The 24,240-nt window shown below is 37.4% G+C and overlaps 1 protein-coding gene across 2 annotated transcripts; it reads left to right on the top strand.

Annotated features, from left to right (window-relative positions):
- Window positions 1-61: 61 nt before the first annotated feature.
- mbtd1 (mbt domain containing 1) lies at window positions 62-23,545 on the top strand. 2 transcript variants are annotated; one of them, XM_084740246.1, is made up of 17 exons: window positions 65-230; window positions 2,647-2,851; window positions 2,953-3,086; window positions 3,175-3,289; window positions 3,376-3,458; window positions 3,548-3,665; window positions 5,981-6,115; window positions 6,207-6,295; window positions 6,487-6,721; window positions 10,557-10,612; window positions 12,156-12,260; window positions 12,354-12,501; window positions 13,977-14,059; window positions 15,393-15,627; window positions 17,310-17,381; window positions 19,587-19,742; window positions 21,652-23,545. In XM_084740246.1, exons 1-17 carry the CDS (start codon window positions 210-212, stop codon window positions 21,768-21,770), a joined length of 2,109 nt encoding a protein of 702 aa, XP_084596372.1. In that variant the 5' UTR covers window positions 65-209; the 3' UTR covers window positions 21,771-23,545. The 2 variants fall into 2 exon arrangements, with proteins under 2 accessions (XP_084596374.1, XP_084596372.1); XM_084740248.1 differs by lacking the exon at window positions 19,587-19,742 and having other exon boundaries at window positions 62-230.
- The last annotated feature ends 695 nt before the right edge of the window (window positions 23,546-24,240 follow it).

Consider the following 24,240-nt stretch of genomic DNA (forward strand, 5'->3'; position numbering starts at 1 on the left):
GGTCGATGACCTCCATTCTGGATTGACCAATCACATGAAAGTAGGTTACGCTCGCACATGCGCAGTAGAGGCAGAGTAATTTGTTGATATCCTGCTTGGTAGTATTCATTTAGACTTTGGTATTTCAAAGCCAAATTCCTCCCCAGCACAGGGGTTTGATTTGCGTCGGGCAGCACAGAGAACTAGCAGCTTCTCTATATGACGGGCTGATGGAGGACACACGGGACCTGGTGAGTGCAGAGGAGACGTTTTAGGGCCGCGAGCCTCCGATAACAGAGGATTTGCTGTGGCTCGCGCTCCTCCTTTGTTGTTATCTGTTTTTGGCAGCTAGCTAGTGGCTCAAACAGGCTGAAATATGATCATAAAGCTCTCCAGAAACATACAGGTAGACATAAAATAAGCTCGCACATATTTTAACTGCACATGTATAGGTGCAGGTTTGCTGCGCAGATGAAAAATGCGCTTTGCTTTTGTGAATATAAACTGGAAAAGCAGGTTTCCGCTAGCTAGCCGTGCTAACGCTAGTTAGCATTAAAGCTATTTCTAATAAGGCCGCCCCTTATTTCAGCGCATATATGAACCAGCTCTTCTGTTTTGTATTTATTGCATTAAGCTTTTAGTTCTGTCTGCATCGGCTGGTTCACAGTTTGTTCTTTCGGAGGTCTCGCAGGTAAAATAGTGACTGTTAGCGCTGTCTGTTATTCTGTTGTCACCTGTGATGCACAGAGGAGGAAGTAGGCAGCTCTAACAACAACGCACAATATTTCAACTATGTTCCGCATCCTGTACTCATAATCAGCACCGACTTTATTTTGATTTAATAGTGATAATAATGATTTTAATCTTAGGTTGTTGTTTTTTCTTATCATCTCTTCCCAACTATTTGTACTTGTCTTCTTCGGGTCAGATTCCTCAGCAGATGACATGTGAAGAGATTGTCAAAACTGAAACTGTAACAGTGTTTTATCTGTCATTTTAATACAGCGGTTGTGCTTTGGGCCAAAATGTTGTTTTTCTTGTTATAGTTTTGTCTCATATATGCTGTTCGGGTCTTAGTTATGCTTAAAGTTCAAGTTCTAATGTTGAAAGTGTTTTTATAAATACGTAGTCATTATTTTTAAAACATCTGGACTACACATAGTTTACTTATTGATCAAATTAAGGCTAAATTACAATGTTTATACTATGACTGGCAATGTGTTGATGTTATATCGATTTTGTGATGTGAGACAAGATATTGTCTTAGATTTTGGATATCATTATATGATGACATGACACTAATGTTGTCTGTTTGTGGTTTTTAAAAGCTGCAATATAATAGACTTTTCTTGCTGTTCTGTTATTTATTGTCCACATAAATCCACATTTATGTATATTTTTTTCTTAATTCAGTTTTAATACATACATTTATTTTGCTGTGTTGTGTTTTTTTATTTTTTTTATTAATAGTTTTCTATTAGAACAAGCTTTCTAGCCCAGGATATCTCTGCAGCACTACAGTATGTCATTATAATGCTGTTTTCTCATATTGTTCCTTTTTCAAAAACTTGTGATTTGGTTCTAGCTCTGCAATTTGGATATTGGACTTGGCCATATAGTGATTTATATAGTATGCTGATTAATTGTGCATCCCTAATTCGCTGTGGTGGTAATTTCCTCAGTTGTGCACCTCTGCTAAATGATTACAGAGGCAACACTGTGAACAGTACAATAACTAGTTAGTTAATTAATCAGCAGAAACCTACTGCATAACAGTTTTGATAACTGAATAATAATAATAACGTTATTTACTTATCGCAAATTACAATATATGGACCTGTCCTCAGTAATTTTTGCTGACCTGATATTGTGTTTACATGCATGTTTGTGTACATAAACCATAGGACTGGGCAATATGGCAAAATCAAATGTCACAATATTGTTAACCAAATACCTTGATATTGATATTGTAAAAATATTGTGGAGCTGAGTAAATATTAACACATGAGATCTTTGATAAATAATCATCAGTGATGTGGATACAATGACTAAGTGAGTTAAGTCAAAAATAGAACGTAATAGATTTCCCTATAATTATAATACTTGCACACAGTGCCTCAGTGTCTTTTATTTATGTTTTGTTTATATTGCCCTTCACCCCTGACTGATTCCAGCCCAAAAAAAGTTCTTGGGTATACTTGTGTGGCATAAAATGGTCTGACAATGATGCAGTGGTATTGTTTATCACAGGTATTTCTGGGACAATATATTGTCCAGCAGAAGTAGTTATTATGACAGGCCTGATTGATTAGCCTAATTGTTAAAATACATGTTTAAGCAAAAATGACAAGAAGTCTCTTGTCCCTGCTTCTCAGGTGCAAATAGGCCTAATATGCTGGTTACCTTGGCATTATACTTTGGTTTTAATATTTGGGCTTTGGACTGGCAGCAAACAGGAGACATTTAAAAATGCCATCTTGAATTTTGGGAAACTGTGATGGTAATTTTCACTATTTTCTGTCATTAACTGATAAAACAATCCATTGATTAATCATCACATGAATCAAGGAAGATAATCATGAGTCACAGCCTTATAGCATTCATTCATTCTTTCATACGTTCAGGTTCTTTAATGTCTTTTTGTCACTTCCTATGTCCATTGTGAAGGCTGAACGCACCCCACGTTCAGAGCGTAAGCGGAGAGACTCGTTCGGGATGTTTGATGGCTACGACAGCTGCAGCGAGGAGTCCACCAGCAGCTCCAGCTCAGAGGACAGCGAGGACGAGGTGGTGCCCTCCATCCCTGCCAGCCTGCCCATCATCAAGAACAATGGCCAGGTCTACACCTACCCCGATGGCAAGGCTGGAATGGGTCAGTACATGGAAATATGCTGGGAACTTCTGCTTCTCTGGAATATAATCCTGTGAGTGAAAAGAATATGTCATGTGTGTTTTGTGGTTTCTACTTCACAGCCACTTGTGAGATGTGTGGAATGGTTGGAGTACGAGACGCTTTTTACTCAAAAACCAAGCGCTTCTGCAGCGTGTCCTGTTCTAGGAGTTACTCCTCAAATTCCAAAAAAGCTAGCATCTTGGCCAGACTCCAGGTAAGTGCATGAAACACCTCCTAAAACATTTTAACATTAAACCTGTATTATCACACAAACATTTATGTCTGCTTTGATTTTTTTTTAGGGCAAACCACCAACAAAAAAGGCAAAAGTCTTACAGAAACAGCCTCTTATGGCGAAGTTGGCAGCTTACGCCCAGTACCAAGCGAGTCAACAGAACCAGGCCAAATCAAAAGCTGGTATGTTCTCAAGAGGCAGGAATGAAAAACCAGTGCTGCTCTGTTTAATTGTCCCACAGCTTTACACTGTGTCTTGTTTCTGTCAGTGGTCCCTGCAGAGAGCTTCGACTGGGGTCACTATATCTGTAGCAATAACACAACTGGAGCTCCGGTCAGCTGTTTCAAGCACGTAAGTAAGATCTCAAGTGGAGCAGGTAGAGGCGACTAATTTGTTACTTTCTTGACTTAATAACATCACTGCTTCCTTCTGCACTGCAGGTCCCTATGGGGACATGCTGGGGAGACATAGAAGAAGGAGTGAGGATTGAAGTGCCTAACTCCGATACCAACCTCTCCACTAAAGTGTACTGGATAGCAGAAATCGTTAAGCTAGCAGGTGAGACGACTTCTAAAGATTGTTAAAGGAGAAATCCACCCTTAATTTTCATCTGTGTCGGGAAATTATAATTTCCTGGGTTCTTTTGTTTTGAAGGGTTTTTTTTTTTGTTCTTGATTTTTAAATTTCAGTGAATAACTGGTGGGAACAGCTGACATGATTGAGATCGGTATCACAACATGAATTTTATTTTATTCATTTAATCCTGTATTTAAACAGGTAGTCTCATTGAGATTGGGATCTCTTTTTGAAGAGAGACCTATGAACAAAACTAAACATACACTTAATAATAAACACAGATAGACAGATCATTTTCAGGCACACATTAAATATTCAAGGGAAAAAAAGCCGTCACAAGTGTGATTACAAGAACATAAGTGCCTTTTAAAATGTTCAAATGAAATAAGAGAATGTAACTTCAGAATTTTCTGGAGCTTGTTCCATTTGTGAGCAGTATAACATTTGAACCCAATGTTGCCAAATTCAGTGTGAACAAGACGTCCAGCTCAGTTAAAATGTGGTTAAACCTGACATTGTAAGCACTGTCTAAATATAATCAGAGAGCACTTTATAAATAAAAAACACTGCAATGCTGCTCCGTTTTTAGTAGAATATTTTCTAACATGGATAAATGTTACACCTTCGTGTTCCTGCTGCTATTTTTTATTTTTTTTTGTAAAAGCTGTAGGGGTGTAACAGATCACAAAACTCATGTTCGGTTGAGATAATATTTAGATAAACCTAATTTTTTTGAGTGTTAGAAACTCCCAAAAATTGTATTTCAAAACTTAAGTGAAGTTGTAGAAGTTGCCTTGAAATTTTATCAAGTTCTTTTTAGGTTTGTTTTCTAGATGAGAGGATATAAAGATTGAAATTGCCTGTATACTTAGCCTAAAAGCATTTTTTTAAATTATTAAGTATGTAATGTGTATATGCATGCATCAAGATAATGTGGAAATATTAACTCTCCAAAGATTTATTAATTAGGCCTCCTGTGAACTGGGTCACGATGGTTTGTCATTTTTCAAAAGTGGGTCCCCAGAAAAAAAAGTTTAGGACACACTGCTATACAGTATACTGTAATGTATAACAGTATACTATAATAGATTATAATTATACATAATACAGTATAATAATACTGTAAGAAAAATTGTTAAAATATTTTCTGGTTTCTTTTCTCCTTTATGATAGTAAACTGATTATATTTGAGTTGTGGACAAAACAAGACATTTGAGGACTTTGGGAAACACTGGTCAACATTTTCTGACATTTTACAGAGGAAAAAACTAATCAATTAATTGAGAAAGTAAGCAACGGATTATTTTAGATCAGCAATCATAATAATAGTTAGTTCTCTATTAAAACTGTACTCTGTAGTCTTGCGCAGTGTCCTGCCCACAGCACTGTCTGATTGGTTACATGTCAGGAGTAACAGCCTGTCAACACTAAGGCTGCAACTAATGATTAATTTCATTATTGATTAATCTGCAGATTATTTTCACAATTAATTGTTTCATCTATAAAATTTCAAAAAATATGAGAAGTGATGTCTTCAAATTGCTTCTGTTGTCCAACAAACAGTCCAAACCCCAAAGACTCTTCATTTACTGTCACAAATGACAAAGAAAAACAGCAAATCCTCACATTTAAGAAGTTTGAACCAGCAGATGTCTGACGTTTTGCTTGAAAAATGACTGAAATGATTAACTGCTTATCAAAATAGTTGGCAACTAGTTTTGTTTTGATCACCTAATCGATTAATTGACAAATGCAGCTCTAAACAGCACCGAAGGCTGTGTCATGTACAGACAAGAGACCTCAGCTGCTCTGAAAGGCAGCAGATATTGCAGAAGTTGTGATAAGCATGTCCAGTTTCCTAGGATTCCTGGAATTTCATTGAACCGAGGAGAAAGCGACAGCTTTTAAATCACTTGGATTTTTTTTAAAGACTCTGTGCTGCACAGTGTTATGCTTCTGAGCAAAATGGAGCATGGTTAAATTTACTTTACGTGCTGAACCGTTTTCCTTGCTCTGGACATTTCAAACACATGATATAGTCATCATCAGCAGATTCTGTTCACTCAGTTGTCATGGATCTAGAGATGTTGTCGTCTGTGTTCTCTTAAAAGTTGCTCATTGACAAAACATCTACATTTCCGTTACAACTGACCTCACCTGCTGATGAAGACCATTTGATAGGGTTGAAAGACTAGAACAAGTAATTGAAGTGACCCTTGAGTGCAGACTGTTTTGACTATTGCTCTTTCCACTGTCAAGAAAGAGCGGTCAGATCAACTGTGTTTTCTGTCACGCAGGGTTCAAGGCTCTCCTGCGGTATGAGGGCTTTGACAACGACTCCAGTAAGGACTTCTGGTGTAATCTCTGTATCCCCGAGGTGCACCCGGTGGGCTGGTGTGCTTCAAGCGGCAAACCCCTCGTACCTCCAAAAAGTGAGCCATGTCCCAGACTCCACAGTGTTGTTGTTGAATGCCTGTTGCTTGGTGGTAACTGTTGCTTCTCTTTTCTTCATCTCCTCTGCAGGCATACAGCATAAGTACTCTAACTGGAAAGCCTTTCTCGTGAAGCGTCTCACTGGAGCTAAAACACTGCCACCTGACTTTACTGCCAAGGTGAGATGCCTTATCATTTGAAAGACATCTTTAAATCAGATCAGATGTTTTTATTTAGATTAAACGCTCAAAAAATGAATCCTTTTGGATGTGAAACTCCAAATCTCAACTTTAATCATCAATGAATCTGTGAAATATTTCAATTCTTTGGTTTCTCTTCTGTTAAATCCGTGTCTCATTTTTGCCCGCAGGTACACGAGAACATGCAGTTCCCCTTTAAGAAGCTGATGCGGGTAGAGGTGGTGGATAAGAACTACCTGTGCCGGACACGGGTGGCACTGGTGGAGCAGGTAATCGGAGGTCGCCTCAGGCTGGTCTATGAGGAGAGCCAGGACAGGTCGGATGACTTCTGGTGCCACATGTTCAGCCCCCTCATCCATAATATAGGCTGGTCGCGCAGCATCGGGCACCGCTTCAAACGATCTGGTGAGTCTGGAAAAACCACTCACACTTAACTGTGGTATTTTTTAACTTGACCCGTAGTTTTCCTTGTTTTTGTGTCTAAGTGACTAAACAGTTTTCGAAACTGTCCGGTACTTAGCGAGATCACAGCAGATGTCAGCCAGGAAACGGGCTGTAGTGTGATCCCTTCAGGCAATGATGTGTTCACTAAAGGTGTTTGTTTTTGCCTCTGACAGACTCAGTTATTCTGAGTATCTGACAACATTATGGAAAGGATCGCTACAGAAACAGTTTGTTAATCTATTGTGATTAGAATTTAGCTGCAACCAGGTAGCAACTATTCTTCCTGGGGTTCACATATAAAATACAACACAGACATACATCCTGCATAATACCCCTGAAAACCAACCAAATTTTTCTCCTATTTACCCTACACCCCAGATCACCCCACACTGATTCTCAAACAGTGGTATGTGTACCACTGGTGGTCAAAGTAAGTTTTGTGTTTCCAGTATTTTTTGTTTTAGTATCAGCCTGCTGCGTAGTCACGATCACACATGTAGCGTGTGCACACATCAGCCGTGATTACTGGCAGTTATGAGCTGAACTGTGATTGTAGATAGTGAGCGAAGGTAAAATGAAAATGACTGTTTCAAAAACACTGCAGTCATGGATCCAACAGGAACTATAACAGAGAAAAGTGCAGATCAAGAGGAGACTATTTCAAGCAGCGGTGTTGAAAATGAAGTGGATGACTGTGAACCAAGCACAAGTGTCCACAACACCTGCTGGAACCAGACACTGCCAAAATGTTAGGTGGTACTTGGACAGCTCAATATTTTCGGAGGTGGCACACAGTGTATAATGTTTGAGAAACACTGTCATAGGATGTGCAGGGTACTTGAGGGGTCTTAAAAGCATTAAACAAGTATTACATTTAAAAATCTAAAATTAAGACCTCAAAAGTCTTGAAATTTATTTACAAAGGTCTTAATTCTAACTTGTGCTTTCAGAGGATTGTGTAAATCCCATAATGTCGTAACTAACTTAAAATGCATATGTTTTGGTGTAATTTATTATCGCACTGTTGTGTGTCAGGGCAGCTGCTCCACATACACAATCTCTCTCACACACACACAGTGAAGTGAAGATTAGCCAACTCAATTTGACAACAGCTATGCCTGTTACTGTAAATAAGCAGGAGTAAGAAGCCAAAACTTTACGTGTTCAGAACCTGATCAACAAGCATAAACACAGTGGAGGCAATGTGTCAATCAATTAAAGCACAGCACAACAGCCAGTTGTTACAAACATGGTAAAACAAACGCTGTCTGACTGTTTTAGCTCAGTTTGCCACAAATCTTAAAATTTTGCAAATTCTAAAATTAAAATTGATTAAACTGAGCTGCTGGATGAGACACAGCAGCCCGTCCTCGCTCTGCCTGCGGTACCTCTCTCACATCAGAGAAGGACAGACACAAACTGATGTCTGTGATCTTCATTCTTTATAAACTTCACTCAGTATTTTAATGTCAGTAGTCTGATTTATTTTGTTGACATTTTAAATTGGTTTATATAGTGACTTTGCTGCTGTAAACATTACTATTGATGCTCTGGAAACATTTAGTGAAATTTAAAATGTTCAATTCTAATCCTGTTCCTGGATTTATTCTTCTTGAAAATAACATACTTTTTAAAAGAGCAATTATTTAGTAATAAAAAAGAGCCTAAAGTATAGCAGAATCCAAAATTTGAGTGGGTTAAGCCTTCCAGGCAATATGAATGCGAGAATTTTAATGATCTACTAAAGTCAAATACCTGATAAATAATTGTTTTCTAGGGCTTAAAATCCATACTGATTTTCCATTATAGCTGTCATATTGTGCTGCTGTTTGTGAAGTTTAGATTAAATTTCATTCTAATTGGTATTAAAAAGGACAACAGAACAATAATCAAGCAAAACCAAGACAAAACCAGAGATTTTATGACCTGTTCAGCTGAATGATTAGTCAGGAAATAAGCACACCTCCTTACCACAGATACAGCTTTACTCATCAGCACCAACAAGTTTTTCACTTGGCTGTTCAGTTATCTGTGTTGAAGCAGTGCAGGTTGAGTGGCTATCTTCACGGGCGTGGGAAAACTTTTTCTTTAAGTTAAAAATGTGGCGTACCAGTGAAACAAAGTAATGAGAATATTTTCACATCTAACTCATTGAATTAAGGTTTATTTTAATCAAACAACCAGACTTGGTGATAATATTAGGGCATTGTTAAGATGAACCGAGATGTTTTGGGTGAAAATCTCTCAACAATTTGAAATGGCATCATGTCCTTTAGTGATAAGTCAAATCTGAAATTGTAATACTAAAGGTATTATGGTTTATTATTTAACTGATAATTGTTTCATTTCTGTGTTGCAGCTCAGTTTTGCTTCTGCTGGCTGCAGTGCTTTGTCCCCATTTGTCGCATAGACACAAAAACATGAAGCTTAAAGGGATAGTTCACCCAAAAAAATGAAAAATCAGTCATTATTACACACCCTCATGTAGGCTGAGGGTCGGTTTATTTTGTTAGTCCACAAAACACTGCTGGAGTTTCACAGGAAAACAGTGTTGCAGAATCTCCCAAACCATGGAACTGAATGGTGACCAGTTTTCAAACATAAAAAACAACTGGAAAGAAACCATGAAATGCCTCCATATTGCTTGTCAGGCATAATCCAAGTCTCCTGAAGTCCTGACACAGTTCAGACAGTGTGCATGTGCTCATGAACGTGGCTCCAAGCTAAGTATCTGCAGTGAAGATTCAGTCTAAAAACATGGTGTAAATGACATCTTTCAAGACAACTTGGCATGTCACTGCCTTAGGAGACTTGGATTAGACCAGGCCAGCAGTATGGAGGCATTTTATGTTTTTATTCTGTTGTTTTTTTACATTTAAAAACTGAAATTCCTGTGAAACTCCAGCAGTGTTTTGTGGACTACAAAACTACACCTGACTTTCAGTTGGCATGAGTGTGAGTAGATAATGACTGAATTTTCATGTTTGGGTGAACTATCCCTTTAAGTTTTATGTGTATAAAATACTACAAAATGCAAAATGAGTGAAGTCTACTACTTGAAGGGATGTCTCAGTATAGCACTTCCATAAAATTGGGGTGTTGTGAGAGATGAGAAAAGAGCGGTCAAAACTTTTAGTCACCATCATGATTCAGTCTTGACAAATGCTGGATCATTCATGTCCTGCTACTCGAGAGTCTCTTTGTTATACTCCTCCAAGCTTTTACATTATTAATGTTTTGTCTTCAAGCCCAAGCCACCACATCCTGATTGACCTCATCATGGTTGTCTCGGGCTTGACACAGCTCCCTTAGAGACATAGAAGACATTATACAACTCATTTTGCAGGCTGAGAAGAACTACTGACAGATTAACTGATGTTGACGTGTAAAATGAGTGGACTGCCACTTTAAATGTCATGCCTGATAATTACACAAGAACTGCAGTTTAAAATCGGCACTGATTATCCTTCAAGTGCTGTCACTGAAAAGCACTGTGGGTGTTGATAAAAGGCCTGAAATATAATAAATATATAAACCTATAGTAAAAAGCATCATTGTTTGTGATAATAACAGATGTGGTGGCCACAATTTAATGAAATGCTGCTGTGTGTGTTAATGAATGTCATTTTTATGCTCTGGGTGAATCCAGTCATTCATTTCTTTTCTGTCTGTCCATCTTCAGCTCCCACTGTCTGCAGTCTTTAAACCATTAAAAGCCCATAGAGCTCTTTATTCACTGTGTTTATTGTTGAAGCATTTTAAAAAGTCATTTCTATCTATCAATTTATTTTTTCAGATATTGCAAAGAAAATTGAGGGTCAAGTTGATGCTCCTGCACAGTACTTCCAGAAGGTAATACAAATCAGAATCTCTTGCTCTCCTCAGTGCCTCTCTTAAGAAAGACATAGTTGTTTTTTTTCAGTTTTAAGGAGGTAGTTTAAGGTTTAAAGTTTTCACACCTGCCTTGTTTGGTCATGGTTTGTTTGTGGTGTGAAAGCAAATGAAGCAACCACAGGATTTTATGATGGAGCACGTAATTTTAGCATGATTTCAAACCCTGAACTTCTAATAAATCCATTTGCTGATCATGAAATCTGTTCAGGAAGCGATCATATAACTGACCTGTATAATGTGTGGCCTATGTTTATGAAATTCTTTTAGTAACGGGTATGTACTTTAGTGCAGGTATTTCCCTGATTAAAATGTCAAAAGTGGTTTATTCTGCTGTGTTTGTATCCTACTTTGTGTGCTTTGTCAGATTAAAGTGTGTGACTGTGATCCCACAGTAATACATCTGTATGTCACAGACATGAAAAAATCATATGAAGGGCAGATGCACTCTCTCTCTCTCTCTCTCTCTCTCTCTCTCTCTCTCTCTCTCTCTCTCTGAGCAAGGGAAAACAACAATCCAGGTGTTTTCTGCTTATTCTTTTCTTCACATAATTTCTGCAAAGTCATTATATATTTATAGATCTACAGTAGGGCTGGAAAACGCAGCACTGCAGCTCCCTGGGTGTGCAGTGTCCTGTAGACCACGAGATGCCTCCTTTTCATCCTTTTTCTATCTCTTAGTCATTCATAACATGCTGCAATTGGCTAAATAATGCTTAAATCTGATTATTTCTGTGTGAACTCTTAAATACACCCATCAGAAGTGATAATGTAGGATCCAAAACTGACAAGACCAAAACTGCAAAAGTAAATGTTATTGACCATTAGCTGGATCATGACCCAGATGTTTTAGGGTAAACCCCAGTGTTGTGTAAGTTACTGAAATTTAGTGATTAGTTGCCATTTTATTTTATTTTACAGGGACCCTACATGTAGACATTGTTACATTCAAATAAAAAATGCAACTGATGCCGAACTTCTAGCTGTATCCGATTTGCATTCCTGGTCGGAGTAAAATCCAACAAACATCACTCTAATTAAGACATGGAGAACAATCCAGAAGCGTACTACAAGCAACAATTGAAACAACAATGGTTTTAAAAAAATCATTATAAACATTAATGACAACAATGTGACAATTACTAGTTACTTTTTTAGTAAATTAACTGATTTACTTTACCAGTGACTGTATATAAAAGTAACTGGTTACTTGGGAAAGTCACTCTGCTTCAATCCGCAATTCAAGTGTATATTTGAGGCATTGCCTGATTCGGGGTGTTATTTTTCATTCTCATGTATAAGTAGAGCTGGGTGGTCTTTTACATTTAATATAAGTGATGATTGATGCATCTATATGACTGGTTTCTACATCCCATAAAAGCTTAAGCAGTTTTTAAACATGCCCAACAATAGCATTAATGTTTCATTTCATATAACATCTGATTAAACCACATTACAAATAATAATCCTTTGTTTGTCTTCTTCCTATCTGCGTGTGTGTCAGGTGAAAGACGTGGACCAGAGTGGGGAATGGTTCAAAGATGGGATGAAGTTAGAAGCCATTGACCCCCTCAACCTCTCAGCTATATGTGTAGCCACTGTAAGAAAGGTGAGTGTGTGTCTGGACTCCACATTAAAGTTTCATCGTCCTCTCGGCTGCTCCAGACTCACTCCAGCCACCGTGTGCTGCTGTTCGCTGCAGGTGTTGGCAGACGGGTACCTCATGATCGGGATCGATGGTTCGGAGGCAGTGGACGGATCAGACTGGTTCTGCTACCACAGCACCTCCCCCTCCATCTTCCCTGTCGGCTTCTGTGAAATCAACAACATTGAACTCACGCCCCCTAGAGGTACTGTACACTCATATCTCTGTAAATGTAAATAAACATTTGCTCCCACTGAGATCACCACAGAGATATGGAAGGTTTAAAACACCTCAAAACAAATCAGACAAAGAAACACACGCAGATAAAATACACACTGTTAAATCCTTTGATGTATCCATTTACTGTGTCATTATTATATGAGCAGCACATTTTTAACAGTTATTTAGCTTTTTTATCTTTAATAACTTAATGATATCGATGAGAACTTTATGTAGCCTGCAGTATTACTTACAGTAGAGAACTGCTATGGACAGGTAGAATAAGTAAGTAAGGACAAGTAGAATTTGAATCAGAATTTAGAAGTAGACAAAGACCCATGATTACCACAAGAGCTGAGTATAATCAACAGTACTACCTGCAGTAGATGGCAGTTGACACGCCCCCAGTTTGGAGAAGCAGAGAGGAGTACCAGCACAGAAGCTGCTATGGTCAGGATCAGCAGCAAAATGTATTTTAGTCAGTAAGAACACCGGTCTGGCAAGAAGAATTTAGACTAAGAATTTAGACTTAGAATTTGGAATTAGTAGCTTTAAGGTAGTTAAAACTGACAACCCAATAGCAGCACAGAAAACAAAGTCTCACCAAAGAGGTGTGTTTCATGTTGTGAGTCCACAGATAATAATAATAAAAAAAGGCTGTCTGTAATGCAGCGTCAGTCAGTGGTCCTGCTCCTGAGCTATGATTGGACAGTAGATAGCTTTTTATTTTGTACAATAATAAGACATGTCTTCATCTTAAAAGAAAAAGCACCTCACAGCTTCTTATGAAAACTAGTGACTGTGCTTTCTATTCATTATCAGCAGTCTTTGCTGTCCTCTGCTGGACTGAAATGCAACACAGCTCTTCACTTTGTTTTCTCTGTTGAGAGATTAGGACTGCAACTAACGATGAGCTTCATTATCAGTTAATCTAACGATCAGTTTCTCGATCAATACAACTGTTTTCTGGTGTGCAAAATGTTGAAAAATGTTGATCAGTGTTTCCCAGAGCCCAAGGTGACGTCCTTAATTGTGTTTGTCCACAACTCAAAGATAGTCAGTTTACTGTCAGAGAGGAGTGAGGAAACAGTTCACAGTTAATAAGGTGAAACTGGAGAAGTTGGACATTTTTTTTTTTTGAAAAATGACTCTGTAATAATAATCCTGATAATAAACCTGATAATCAATTATCAAAATCTGCTTTTAATTCAGTAGTGGACAACTAACATGTCCTTTAGTTTTTAGAGACAAAAAGCTTTTTAGTTGCATATATAAAATACTCAGAACAATTTGTGTGTTGTATTTCTTTTCATTTCTTTTATTTAGCCACAAACTTCCATACTGAGTCTTTGTGCTCTGTTAAAATCTCAGCTCTGTCCAAGTTATTGGTTATAAATTGTTTAATAGCATCTGGATATGGTTTCTTGATGTTGTGGTCTCAACACTGACTCTGTTCCACAGGGTACACTAAACTGCCATTTAAATGGTTCGACTACCTCAGAGATTTGGGTTCAATAGCTGCTCCTGTCAAGCTCTTTAACAAGGTAGGCTCTATCATTTTCTTTTTTTCTCTACTTTCTACTATCACTAACATCACAAACTATTAGGCTTCGGTGGTATGTGTTTTTTCATCCCTTCATGACATTTCACTGGGGTGTAGGCATGTGGTGGTATTTGTCATATATGCTACAACGATTACTGTCACACGTCTTGCTTACAGTGCTTTGTGTCTAAAACGCAGTTAGCTTTCTTAGACAAGTCTTGGAGGGTTTAAATACTTGAATCATAGAATAATGAGTACATAGGAAATAAGCACACTCATTATATAGATTTCTGATGGGCTGCTGCAGATACAGACACATCATTTGGCTGAATGGAGATGATTTACAGATGTATCATGTACTAATAAACTGCTTTTATAGCTGGAAAAAGATGATGTTCAATAAAGTTATGTGTGGCAATATCTCCATGATTCCATATCGTCATATTTAATTAATTAGCAAGGAAACTGAGGCAGTAGAGCAGAAATGACAAATCAATTATTCATTTTCCATCTTCAAATAATTCTTCTGTTAGCTAAGTTAGTGTAATAAATTAATTTCATTTTATATTTTTTATTATTAATCAATAAAAAAAAAAGCAGTTGTAACTTCAGTGTTTTATTCACTGTGACAGTATTGAAGGTCATGATCTGGATTTCTAAATACCCTGGTGTACTGTAGTACCTTGATATCGCCAAAGCCTATAAAGTAGTGCTGCAAGCACACAATTATTAGTCAATTAATCAGTTGATCATTTTCTCTATTAATCAATTAATGATTGTTTGTTTTAAAATGTCAGAAAATGTCACTCAGTGTCTCCCAAAGGAGAGGATGATGTCCTCAAATGTCTTGTTTTACTCACAACTCAAAGATATTCAGTTTACTGTCAGAGAGGAGTAAAGAAACCAGAAGTCAGAGACTTTTGACTTTTTCTTATGAAATCACTCAAACCGAAAATTGATTATCAAAATAGTTGACAATTAATTTAACAATTGATTAATCGTTGCACTACTATCAAGTGTCACTTACTAGATTTCTTCTGACTGAAAGCTCCAGAAGAAATCTGCTGAGGGGATCTTAACTTAGGACTGTTTGTCAGTTTAAAGCTGATGTACTTACTGATTTATTTTTGAAGTAGGGGTGAATTTCTCTTCAGGTCTTTGCCTCCAGGAGTAAAATTTGTGGCCTTTTCTGAACTGATGGGATTCAGGATTTCTCAATGCTTCTCCGCTGTTTTAAGGAAAATCTTTTCACTAGTAACTCATTGTGTTTTATTCAATGTGAAGGAGTAAAACTCGTTTTGCCTCCACTTTCCTTGTTGCCCTGCTCCTTTCAGGAGGTTCCCAATCACGGTTTCCGGCAAGGCATGAAGCTGGAGGCTGTCGACCTAATGGAGCCGCGGCTGGTGTGTGTTGCCACGGTGACAAGGATTGTGCACCGGCTACTGAGGATCCACTTTGACGGCTGGGAGGATGAGTATGACCAGTGGGTGGACTGCGAGTCGCCCGACCTCTACCCTGTGGGCTGGTGTCAGCTGACCGGCTACCAGCTCCAACCCCCCGCCTCGCAGAGTAAGGACGCAACATTCTTAAACATGTACAGGGTTTTTCAAAATAATGGTCAAAATTTGCATGACACACACTGCAAATATGAATACATTTAAATAAAAATGTAAAAATAAGATTTTGCAGCAGCAATATGATTATAGAATACATTATGATCTTGTTTTTGTTTATCCTCCTCATGTGAGCTAAAAGGAAATTAAATGAGAGTCACAACCTGCTGTCTTTTCACATTTAACTATGTCTCAGCACTGTCAGATTGTAGCCTATAAAATCAGCAGGCCAATAAATGATGACACTGATGAGTAAATGTAATAAAGGAGCCACAGAGTAGATCTGACAAGTGAGAAGCAGGAGTGTCCCTTGTGGCCATGATGGCCATTAATTAAGCCATGGAGATAAATATCATTAGAGATATCATTATTTTGTTCCCCGACAGTGCTACCAGCACGGAGGAGGAAAGGAGTCTTTGAGCTCCCTCTCATACAAGCAGCAGCTTTATCCATAATGGTTCAGTCATACTTGTTTACAAGCCAAATACATGAAGTCAGCAATGTTACAGATTCCATGTCTGAAGAAGGCTTATCAGTTAAATATGACCATAACATTTATGTAAGATGAAAATGCACATTTCTTGTCTGAAGTGTTAAAATACTTTTCTATATTGCATATCATATATACCTTGATTGTTTTGAATTGATCCTTTATTTCATAGTGGGCAATATCTTATATCTTGATGTATATATCATTTAATTTCCAGAAAATAACACATCATCAACATGTAGCTCATTTTCTGCAAACTCAATGAATAAATGGTTTATATCAAATAATCATAGTAATCCACAAATCAGAGGTACTCAGTGATATTTAATTATTTTTCTCTTTTGTGCACATGTTCCATTTCAGTCAAGCATGTAACAAAATCAAAAATATTAATGGCTCTAATCCGCACTGTTGATGTAATTCTTGTGATAAAAGAGGTTAGTGGTGTTTGATGAATGTAGTTTTATTATAAATTTTTTATCAAGTGGTTGCTGGTAAAGGAAAAGTAATTAAAAGCGTATTTTCAAAACTGATTGGAGCCAAAAGGAAAAGCGTTAGGCTGGATTTCTTTTTGCACTTTTATTTAAAATATTTTACAAACCATATTATTTATTCAATTATAAATTGATTTATATTTTTGAATTGTCTGCTAACATTTTATTACATCAGTTTTTGGGCTCCATAGAAGTCTTAACCTTCTTGTTTTGTCCGAATGATAGTCAAAAAATTCTGAACATTAGTTGATATACAACAGATAAAGATGTGGGAAGACTTGTAAAATATGACGCCTTTAACTTAGGTGAAACACTGAATATCTTTTTAAAGTCAAAAAGTCTTAAAGTTTATTGTTATATGTGCAGTTAAAAATAAGTTTCCCTGTACAACAAAATTCTTCCTTTTGCTTTCTGCTCTGAATGCAGCTGAACAATGAAGAAGAAAAAATATAAAATAGAAAGAAAAATATAGAATACAAGATATAGAAATACAAGAGACATAAATAAGGATCTCAGGACAGATAAGAGAAAGAACATAAATAAGTAACTGAGGAAAACTACGTATAATTATCATATATAGTATTTAAAAAAAGCACCGTCTGTAGCTCTCTGCCCACAAATGTCCCATAGTTGAAGTCTTGTGTCTTCTTTCAGGTAACAGGGAAATGCCTCAGTCTGTCCCCAAGCAGAAGAAAAAGGCCCAGCAGTACAAAGGACAAAAGAAAAGTGAGTTCTCACTGTCTGTGTCTTCCTCTCCTCTCCTCTCCTCTCCTTCCTTCCTTCTCCTTCTCTTGTTCCTCTTACTGTCACTGGCTACGCTTGTGGTGGAACCTCAGCTGCTCTCTGATTGGTCACCTGTTGGGTGTGTCCGGAATATTTTCATCTGACCTCTTGTGTCACATTGCAGGATGTTTTTTTCCCCCTGTTGAGTGGGACAGTTATAAACACGCAGCCTGTACACTCGGACAGAGCGCTGTGTGACATGTAGTTTTGGTGTTGGAGATGCTGCAGGTGTTTGACAGCAGGAGGCCTGGTGTTGCTTCCCTGATGAGGTCAAAAGTTTCAGATCACAAAAGCAGATGCTAATGCTAAAATGGAACACAATCACTTTATATGGAACACAATCACTTTATATGGAAGTCTATGGCTGCCAATATTAAAATGAAATCATTTCACCAAATTTAAATGTCCTTTTTAATTTGTCCAGTATGTGTGACAAAGTCCAGATTAAATGTGCAAAATCTACTCTACTCTTCCATGTTTAAGCATAATTACTGGCAAAAGTAAAATTAAAACTTCACTGACAAATAATTTTCAGAGCATAATATTCACATAATGATTATGACATTGCGTGTCGACTGAACTTTTTATTTTCAGATTGTCAGAAAATGTGCACCCGAAACATGAAAATAGTGTGGCAATTTTTGAATTGGAATAATGTGTTGATTTTAGCTCATTTAAAAAAAAAAACAAAAAAAACAAAAAACATAGTTGAAGCCTGAGCAAATACAGTCAAGATGAAAAAGTCCAAGTCATAGTAAGTAAGAAAGCCAAAACAATCAATGCCATCATGATTGACTTTGAGGTCTTTTAGAACTGCCATTACATTTATTTTTATTTTCTCATTCATTTCACCTTGAAAATGAAATGACTGAATTTTTATTATGATTTATGTCTTGATTTTAGCTTTAGTTTTTTATAATGGGAGGGACTGTCCTCAGCCTCAGATGTGAAATTGTCAAAATCCAGTATTATGAAATTGACCACAATGAACATAACCAGGGAAAATGCCATTTCTATTTCTTTAGCTTAAAAAAAGGTCAGGAGCTGATTTCTGTGGAGTCAGATTAGTCACATTATTGATGAATGCACATAGAAGGACTCACAAATGTGTTTCTAATGTAGGACTGCAACTAACAATTATTTTCATAGTTGATCAATTGGTCGATTATTTTCTCACATTTAAGAAGCTTCTTAACTTTTACTCAAACCAATTAATCGATCAAAGTAGTTGGCGACTAATTTAATAATAGATTAACTGATTAATCCCTGCCGCTCTATTCTGACACACAATTATTATGTTTTAAATAAATTTAGTAGAATTCCACAAATATACATAATTTAAAGTAAGTATTAAAATATTTGCAAGTCAGTCATCAAAAAGATGTCTTTATATAAATTCAACAACATCCAAACGTTTGTGATTAAAGTTGTAAATACTTATCAGACTTACAGGATATTAGTGAACCTTATTTTGAAATATTATTCTATGATTTGTTTTATAATTATGTACAATTACATACAATGGTAACTACTTATATATGTGGACAGAGTTGTCTGTATATAAATCCAGAACTATATTTGTGATTCCTTCTTTGTACATTCATTAATATCATATTCATTATTCTGACTCAGCAGAATTAAAAATTTACACATAATTTAGGTTCCACATTGTCTTCCAATGTAGAACTAAAAAGTCAGTTATTCATTCATTATTTTTTTTCTCTGTTCTGCACCTGGTGAACACTGAAAATCATTTAATTGTACTTTTAGCAGTAATTATTTTGATTTTAAACATGAAAATTGTTAATTTTGTCATACATCCTGTAATTAATATTGAAATCTTTAAATATTGGCAGCCACAGACCTCCGTACATTTGCCACAGTTGTTGTTCTTTAAAGTTAAAGTGCATCTGCTTCCTTGGGTCTGGCAGTCTGATTTCAGCTTACCAGGGGCTTATTCAGATTGGCACATCAAAACAAGTGACAACAGTGTGAGGTTGAATTGAATATTTCACCTAAAGCTCTAACCTTTTTAACTTTCCTACCTGACACATGATCTAAACATGACCAACACGTTCCAGTTGACTTGAACCCCTGTGTGTAATAATAAGCCCCTGGTAGCTTACCCCAGTCTGACTTGGTGTTTAGAGAGGAAGATTCCGGTTGGTCGACGGCCCTTCAGTCAGGCAGGCAGGAGGAGGAGCAGCTTCTCGGGGGACGAAGAGCAGAGTCCGCCCCCTTACCCAGCACAGGGGCCCACTCGGCCCCGACCCCGAACGCACCTCCACCAAACCCACAAATCAGGTAACGTCACACTAACGATAAAAACAATCCAGCATGGCACCGAGCCTGGTGAGGCTCGACGCTGTTCTTAACAGGAGACAGTCTCGCTCACAGGACCACGCTGTGGATCTGGATGCTGCTGATGCTGCATGTTCTACTGTTCAACCTTTGTTTGTTCATCGTCATTGTTCTCACATGAATATCTCCTCATGTCAGTGAAGGTCTCCTCATTTAATTACCAGGAAGTACAGTTTGGACATTACCAGTGTTTTGTCTCCACTTTAAGCATGTTTGTTTCATTTGATATTTGTTTAAAGGAGTTATCTTGATGCTCAGAATGCATGTGGAGTTCACATTAACACCTGGAACAAAGACAAAGAGCCTCTTCACACCTGGAATTAACATGTGTCCTGGGTGATCCAATAACAACCACGTCATTGGTCTCCAGTGACTCTCTGCTCTGTATGCAAATAAACACCAGGGCTCATATTTTACCTGCGCTGTCAGGAGAGCTGGGGTTGCATTCTGATTCTATAACTGAACGATGCTCAGTTGTACTTTCTGACTGTGGAAATCTGGTTTTCACATCACAGATGACGAAGACGGACATTGAAGACGGAGTCAGAGAAAGTAAAAGTGCGTATCCCAGTGCACCACAGAGTCTCTCTCATGTCTGCTCTTCACAGTAACACATTTTTTGGCAAGGAAACAAACAACTTAATGTGTTGCATTCAATGCCACTCTTGTTTTTAACCAGCGACTGTATACCACCATATTCCTCTCCGGCCTACTGTATGAATTAACTTTATTGATTCATTAGCTGTTCGTTGTCCGGCCTGTAGCTAACAGCACACCCACCACCCACCTCCTGGCCCAATTCACTTAACAGCAACAATGAGCGTCACTTACCTGTTATTAGCAGGACTCTCCAGGTGTTGTAAGTTCTGACATCTTTCAGTGAAAGCACTGTCACCTCCAACATGCCCACCTCCCGGCACAGCATGCTGAATGTGCGTCCCAAGGTGATGCAGTGAGTAACACCAGGCTGGCCGGCCTCTTGCCTTGGTGGGCTCTACTCCACTCTTAACCACAAAGCACCAGCTTCAAAACTTTTTAGCCGTGCCACTGCTTAGTTCCCCCGTCGTGTCGGCTCAACAGCATAAGAAATCTGACTTAATCAGGGCTCACACAGCGCTTCGAGTTCATCTTCATTTAAGCAGCTCCGATGCAGCCAACCATATTATGTAGACAGTGACGTCGCATGGTGGTGCACTATAGCTAGATAGCTAGTTAGAAATGACAAAAATAAAGTCGTCATTAGTGCCAAAACAAGTGTGTTGCATCCTGGGACACAGTGTTTATTCCACAAAAAAAGACAGTTAATGTATATGTATTATATAATGGATTAGATACACAAACAGATGAAGCCTTCTGTCTGTGCTGTGTTCATTTAAACTGTAGTTGTGCATGTTGTCTGAAAATTTACAGATACATACGAAACGTGCTCCATATGTACGCACCTATTTTTCAACTGATGAGATTAGGGCTGAACAGTTCTTAAAAATTATATCGAAATCGCGATATGATCTACTGCAGTTTTCAAATCGCAGCATGCGTGATATTTGTTAAAGGTGAAACGTGTGTCAGAATACCAATACCTAGACAAAATTGGGACAGGATTAATTAATGGATTAATTCAGAAAATGATTGACAGATTAATCAGCAGTGACCATAACCTGACACACACTGCCCAGACGACCGTGTGTCCTCAGTGCGTCCTGTCCACCTGTGATCAGATCACACAGGATACCATGTTAACACCAGGTGTGAAGAGGCTCAAAGGCTCCTTCTGTATTTGACTCAACATGCATGAACACAAGTGTCTCATCCTCGCCGCTGTCCTCTTATCTGTCCCTGTCGCCGTCTGTAGAGTCTCTCCTGCGGATGAAAGAGGACACTGCCGAGGTGGACGAGTTTACCTTCTCACAGGGCACCTCCGACCAGGAGAGCAACGGCTCGGGCAGCTACTACATCAAACAGGAGCCCTGAGGTCACGAGGTCGGGACAGAGTGGGTCAGGACGAAACCCCCGGCAAGGATCAGGAACGTAGAGAGGCAGAACTAGCCTCGACTCACACTCAGACCAACGCCACAGGCCTTCTCTGGAGTCAGTACAGGAGACGGAGACGAGCGGGAGAAAAAGGGGTCGTCTTCTTTCTTCTGAAACATCCTGAAGGGAACAATTTTCTAACCTTGTAGCTGTGTGTGCACATAATCACTCACAAAACCTTTCTGATGGAGGGGTTGGAAAGCACCCAGGGTCGGGCCTGGGTCACATGTTTGGGCATTCTCTTTCGTACCACCCTCGGGCGACGCAACATCGTTCGGTCTGAAACATCCGACCAGACAGGAGACATCTGGGTGGATTAAAAAAAAAAAAATCAACAACCCTTTTTCTACAGAAACGGGGGTCCTGCAAGTCGACATCAGCCCACCCTGCCTCTGCCACAATCTGGGCCGCGCACAGAGACCTGTAGAAACTGTGAGAACCTTTTATTGAGCCAGGTCTTAAGTTTAATTTCTTTTGTTTTTTTGGTTTGTTTTTCACTGAGTGGCCTGAGGAGAGCAGAGAGGCTGGCAGTGAGCGGACACAGTTGTGTATATTCTTTTCTTCTGAACAATATTGCCAGGTGGACTTTTACTTTGTTAATAGTACTTGAAGTTTATTTTTTCTTTTATTTTGTAATAATTTTGGACTTGTTTTCGTCTTAATGTTCTTGTTTTGCATTTACATTTTTGGTGGCTGTGTGGGGAAACTTAGCGTGCATTGTTTCATAAAAGTGATTATATTCATATAGTATGTGGAAACTTATTCAAATAGAACTACAGAGTATAGATATTAAGGGTTGTGATTTAAAGAGAGAGCAATTACTGATATTGATCCTTTTTTTTTATTTAGTTTCTTCCAATATTGGTCAGGAGATTTCCACAGCTGCTTTCATTTCTGTTTCAAACATTACAGAACCAAAGTCAGGTTCAAGTTCAGCAGTATCACTCAGTGTAACCCCAGTTCGCAGGTTAATACTTTGGAAAATGGTGACAAATTCCCATAATTATGGAAGTGATCCTGCAAACCAATCAAAATAATGTGTTAGTATATAAAAAAAAAAATGGTTTCTAAAAATCTTGAATTGGTATTTAGAAACAAAGAAATGTTCTCAAAGTATTGAGTTAGTATCTCATTTTTGAAGATACTTTAACAAAATAAGTTTATTGTGTCACATAATAAACATTTGTAAAATTATGTGTTATTTCTCATTTTTTAGAATAACTTCTCAAAATGTTGAGTTAGTATCTAAAAATAATGATAAACCTTTTCAAAATATCACTGTTTCATAAGTTTCTAATCATTTTTTTTCAGACACTGAGTAATTTAGAAGAAGTTTTTCATTAATTTACAGGACCTTCCATACATAAAAGTTTATAAATTGAAAGCATTCAGTTGATGATGAGTAAACAGAGAAGCACAGCCTCGTCCTGAGAAGTTCTAACAGCATCTTTTGGGGCATTTTCAAATTATTATTGATTTAAGATGAATTCTCTAATCAGCTGATCAACCTACTAATTGTTTTAGAAAAACAGTCAGTCCATATTAAAGCTGCACTTGCTGCCTTTAGAAGAGATTTTTTCTGTTTTATTAATTTTAGGACCAAAACTGCCCAAATAAGAGAACTGAATAAAAGAAATCAGTATACTATTAAATGCACCAAACTTGTATTAAAAATAAACGTAGGAATTATTCATGAGTAAAATGTGAATGATTGATATTTGTTTTGATTTGCTTCTGTATTTATTAACCTTTGAATTAATTCCCCTATTTATTTACTACTTTATTAATGTGTAGTTAATCTGTTCCCTCTGATGTCAATCAATCAAGAGGTGAAATAAATAGGAGCATAAATGCAAAAAGAAAGTGATACAGAAATAAATACACCATTAAATATGTAAAGAAATTCCAATTATTTTAATAGTTAACTAATCTGTCCATTTATTTATTTATTTATGTTTTGATGATTAGTTGTGTGATCCATAACATGTCAGAAAATGGTGAAAAATGTCAACCCAAAGATTTACAATTTAGTGGCAGAGAGGCGTAAAAAAAAGAAGTCACATTTGAGAAACTGAAAATCTGAGAATTTAGATTTTTTTTTTCCTTAAAAAAATGACTCAAACTGATTGATTATCAAAATAGTTGGTGAGTAATTTTATAAATGATTATTCAAGTAATCATTGCAGTGCTACACTAAATTTAAAAATGAATAAATTAAATGAGAAAGTAAATAAATAGGGTTAGTTAATAATAAATAATAAATACAGAAGCAAATTAAAACAGAAATATCAACTTATGTCACTTTTTATAAATTAATGTCTAACTTTATCTTTAATATTATTTTTGGTGCATTCAGATGGATATTAATTTATTTCTTGAGTCATTTCTTTTTCTTTTTTTATTTTGGCAG

The sequence above is a fragment of the Lutjanus erythropterus genome, chromosome 17 (assembly GCF_056507025.1).
Source record: "Lutjanus erythropterus isolate fLutEry1 chromosome 17, fLutEry1.hap2, whole genome shotgun sequence".
In the NCBI taxonomy this organism is placed as follows: domain Eukaryota; kingdom Metazoa; phylum Chordata; class Actinopteri; order Lutjaniformes; family Lutjanidae; genus Lutjanus; species Lutjanus erythropterus.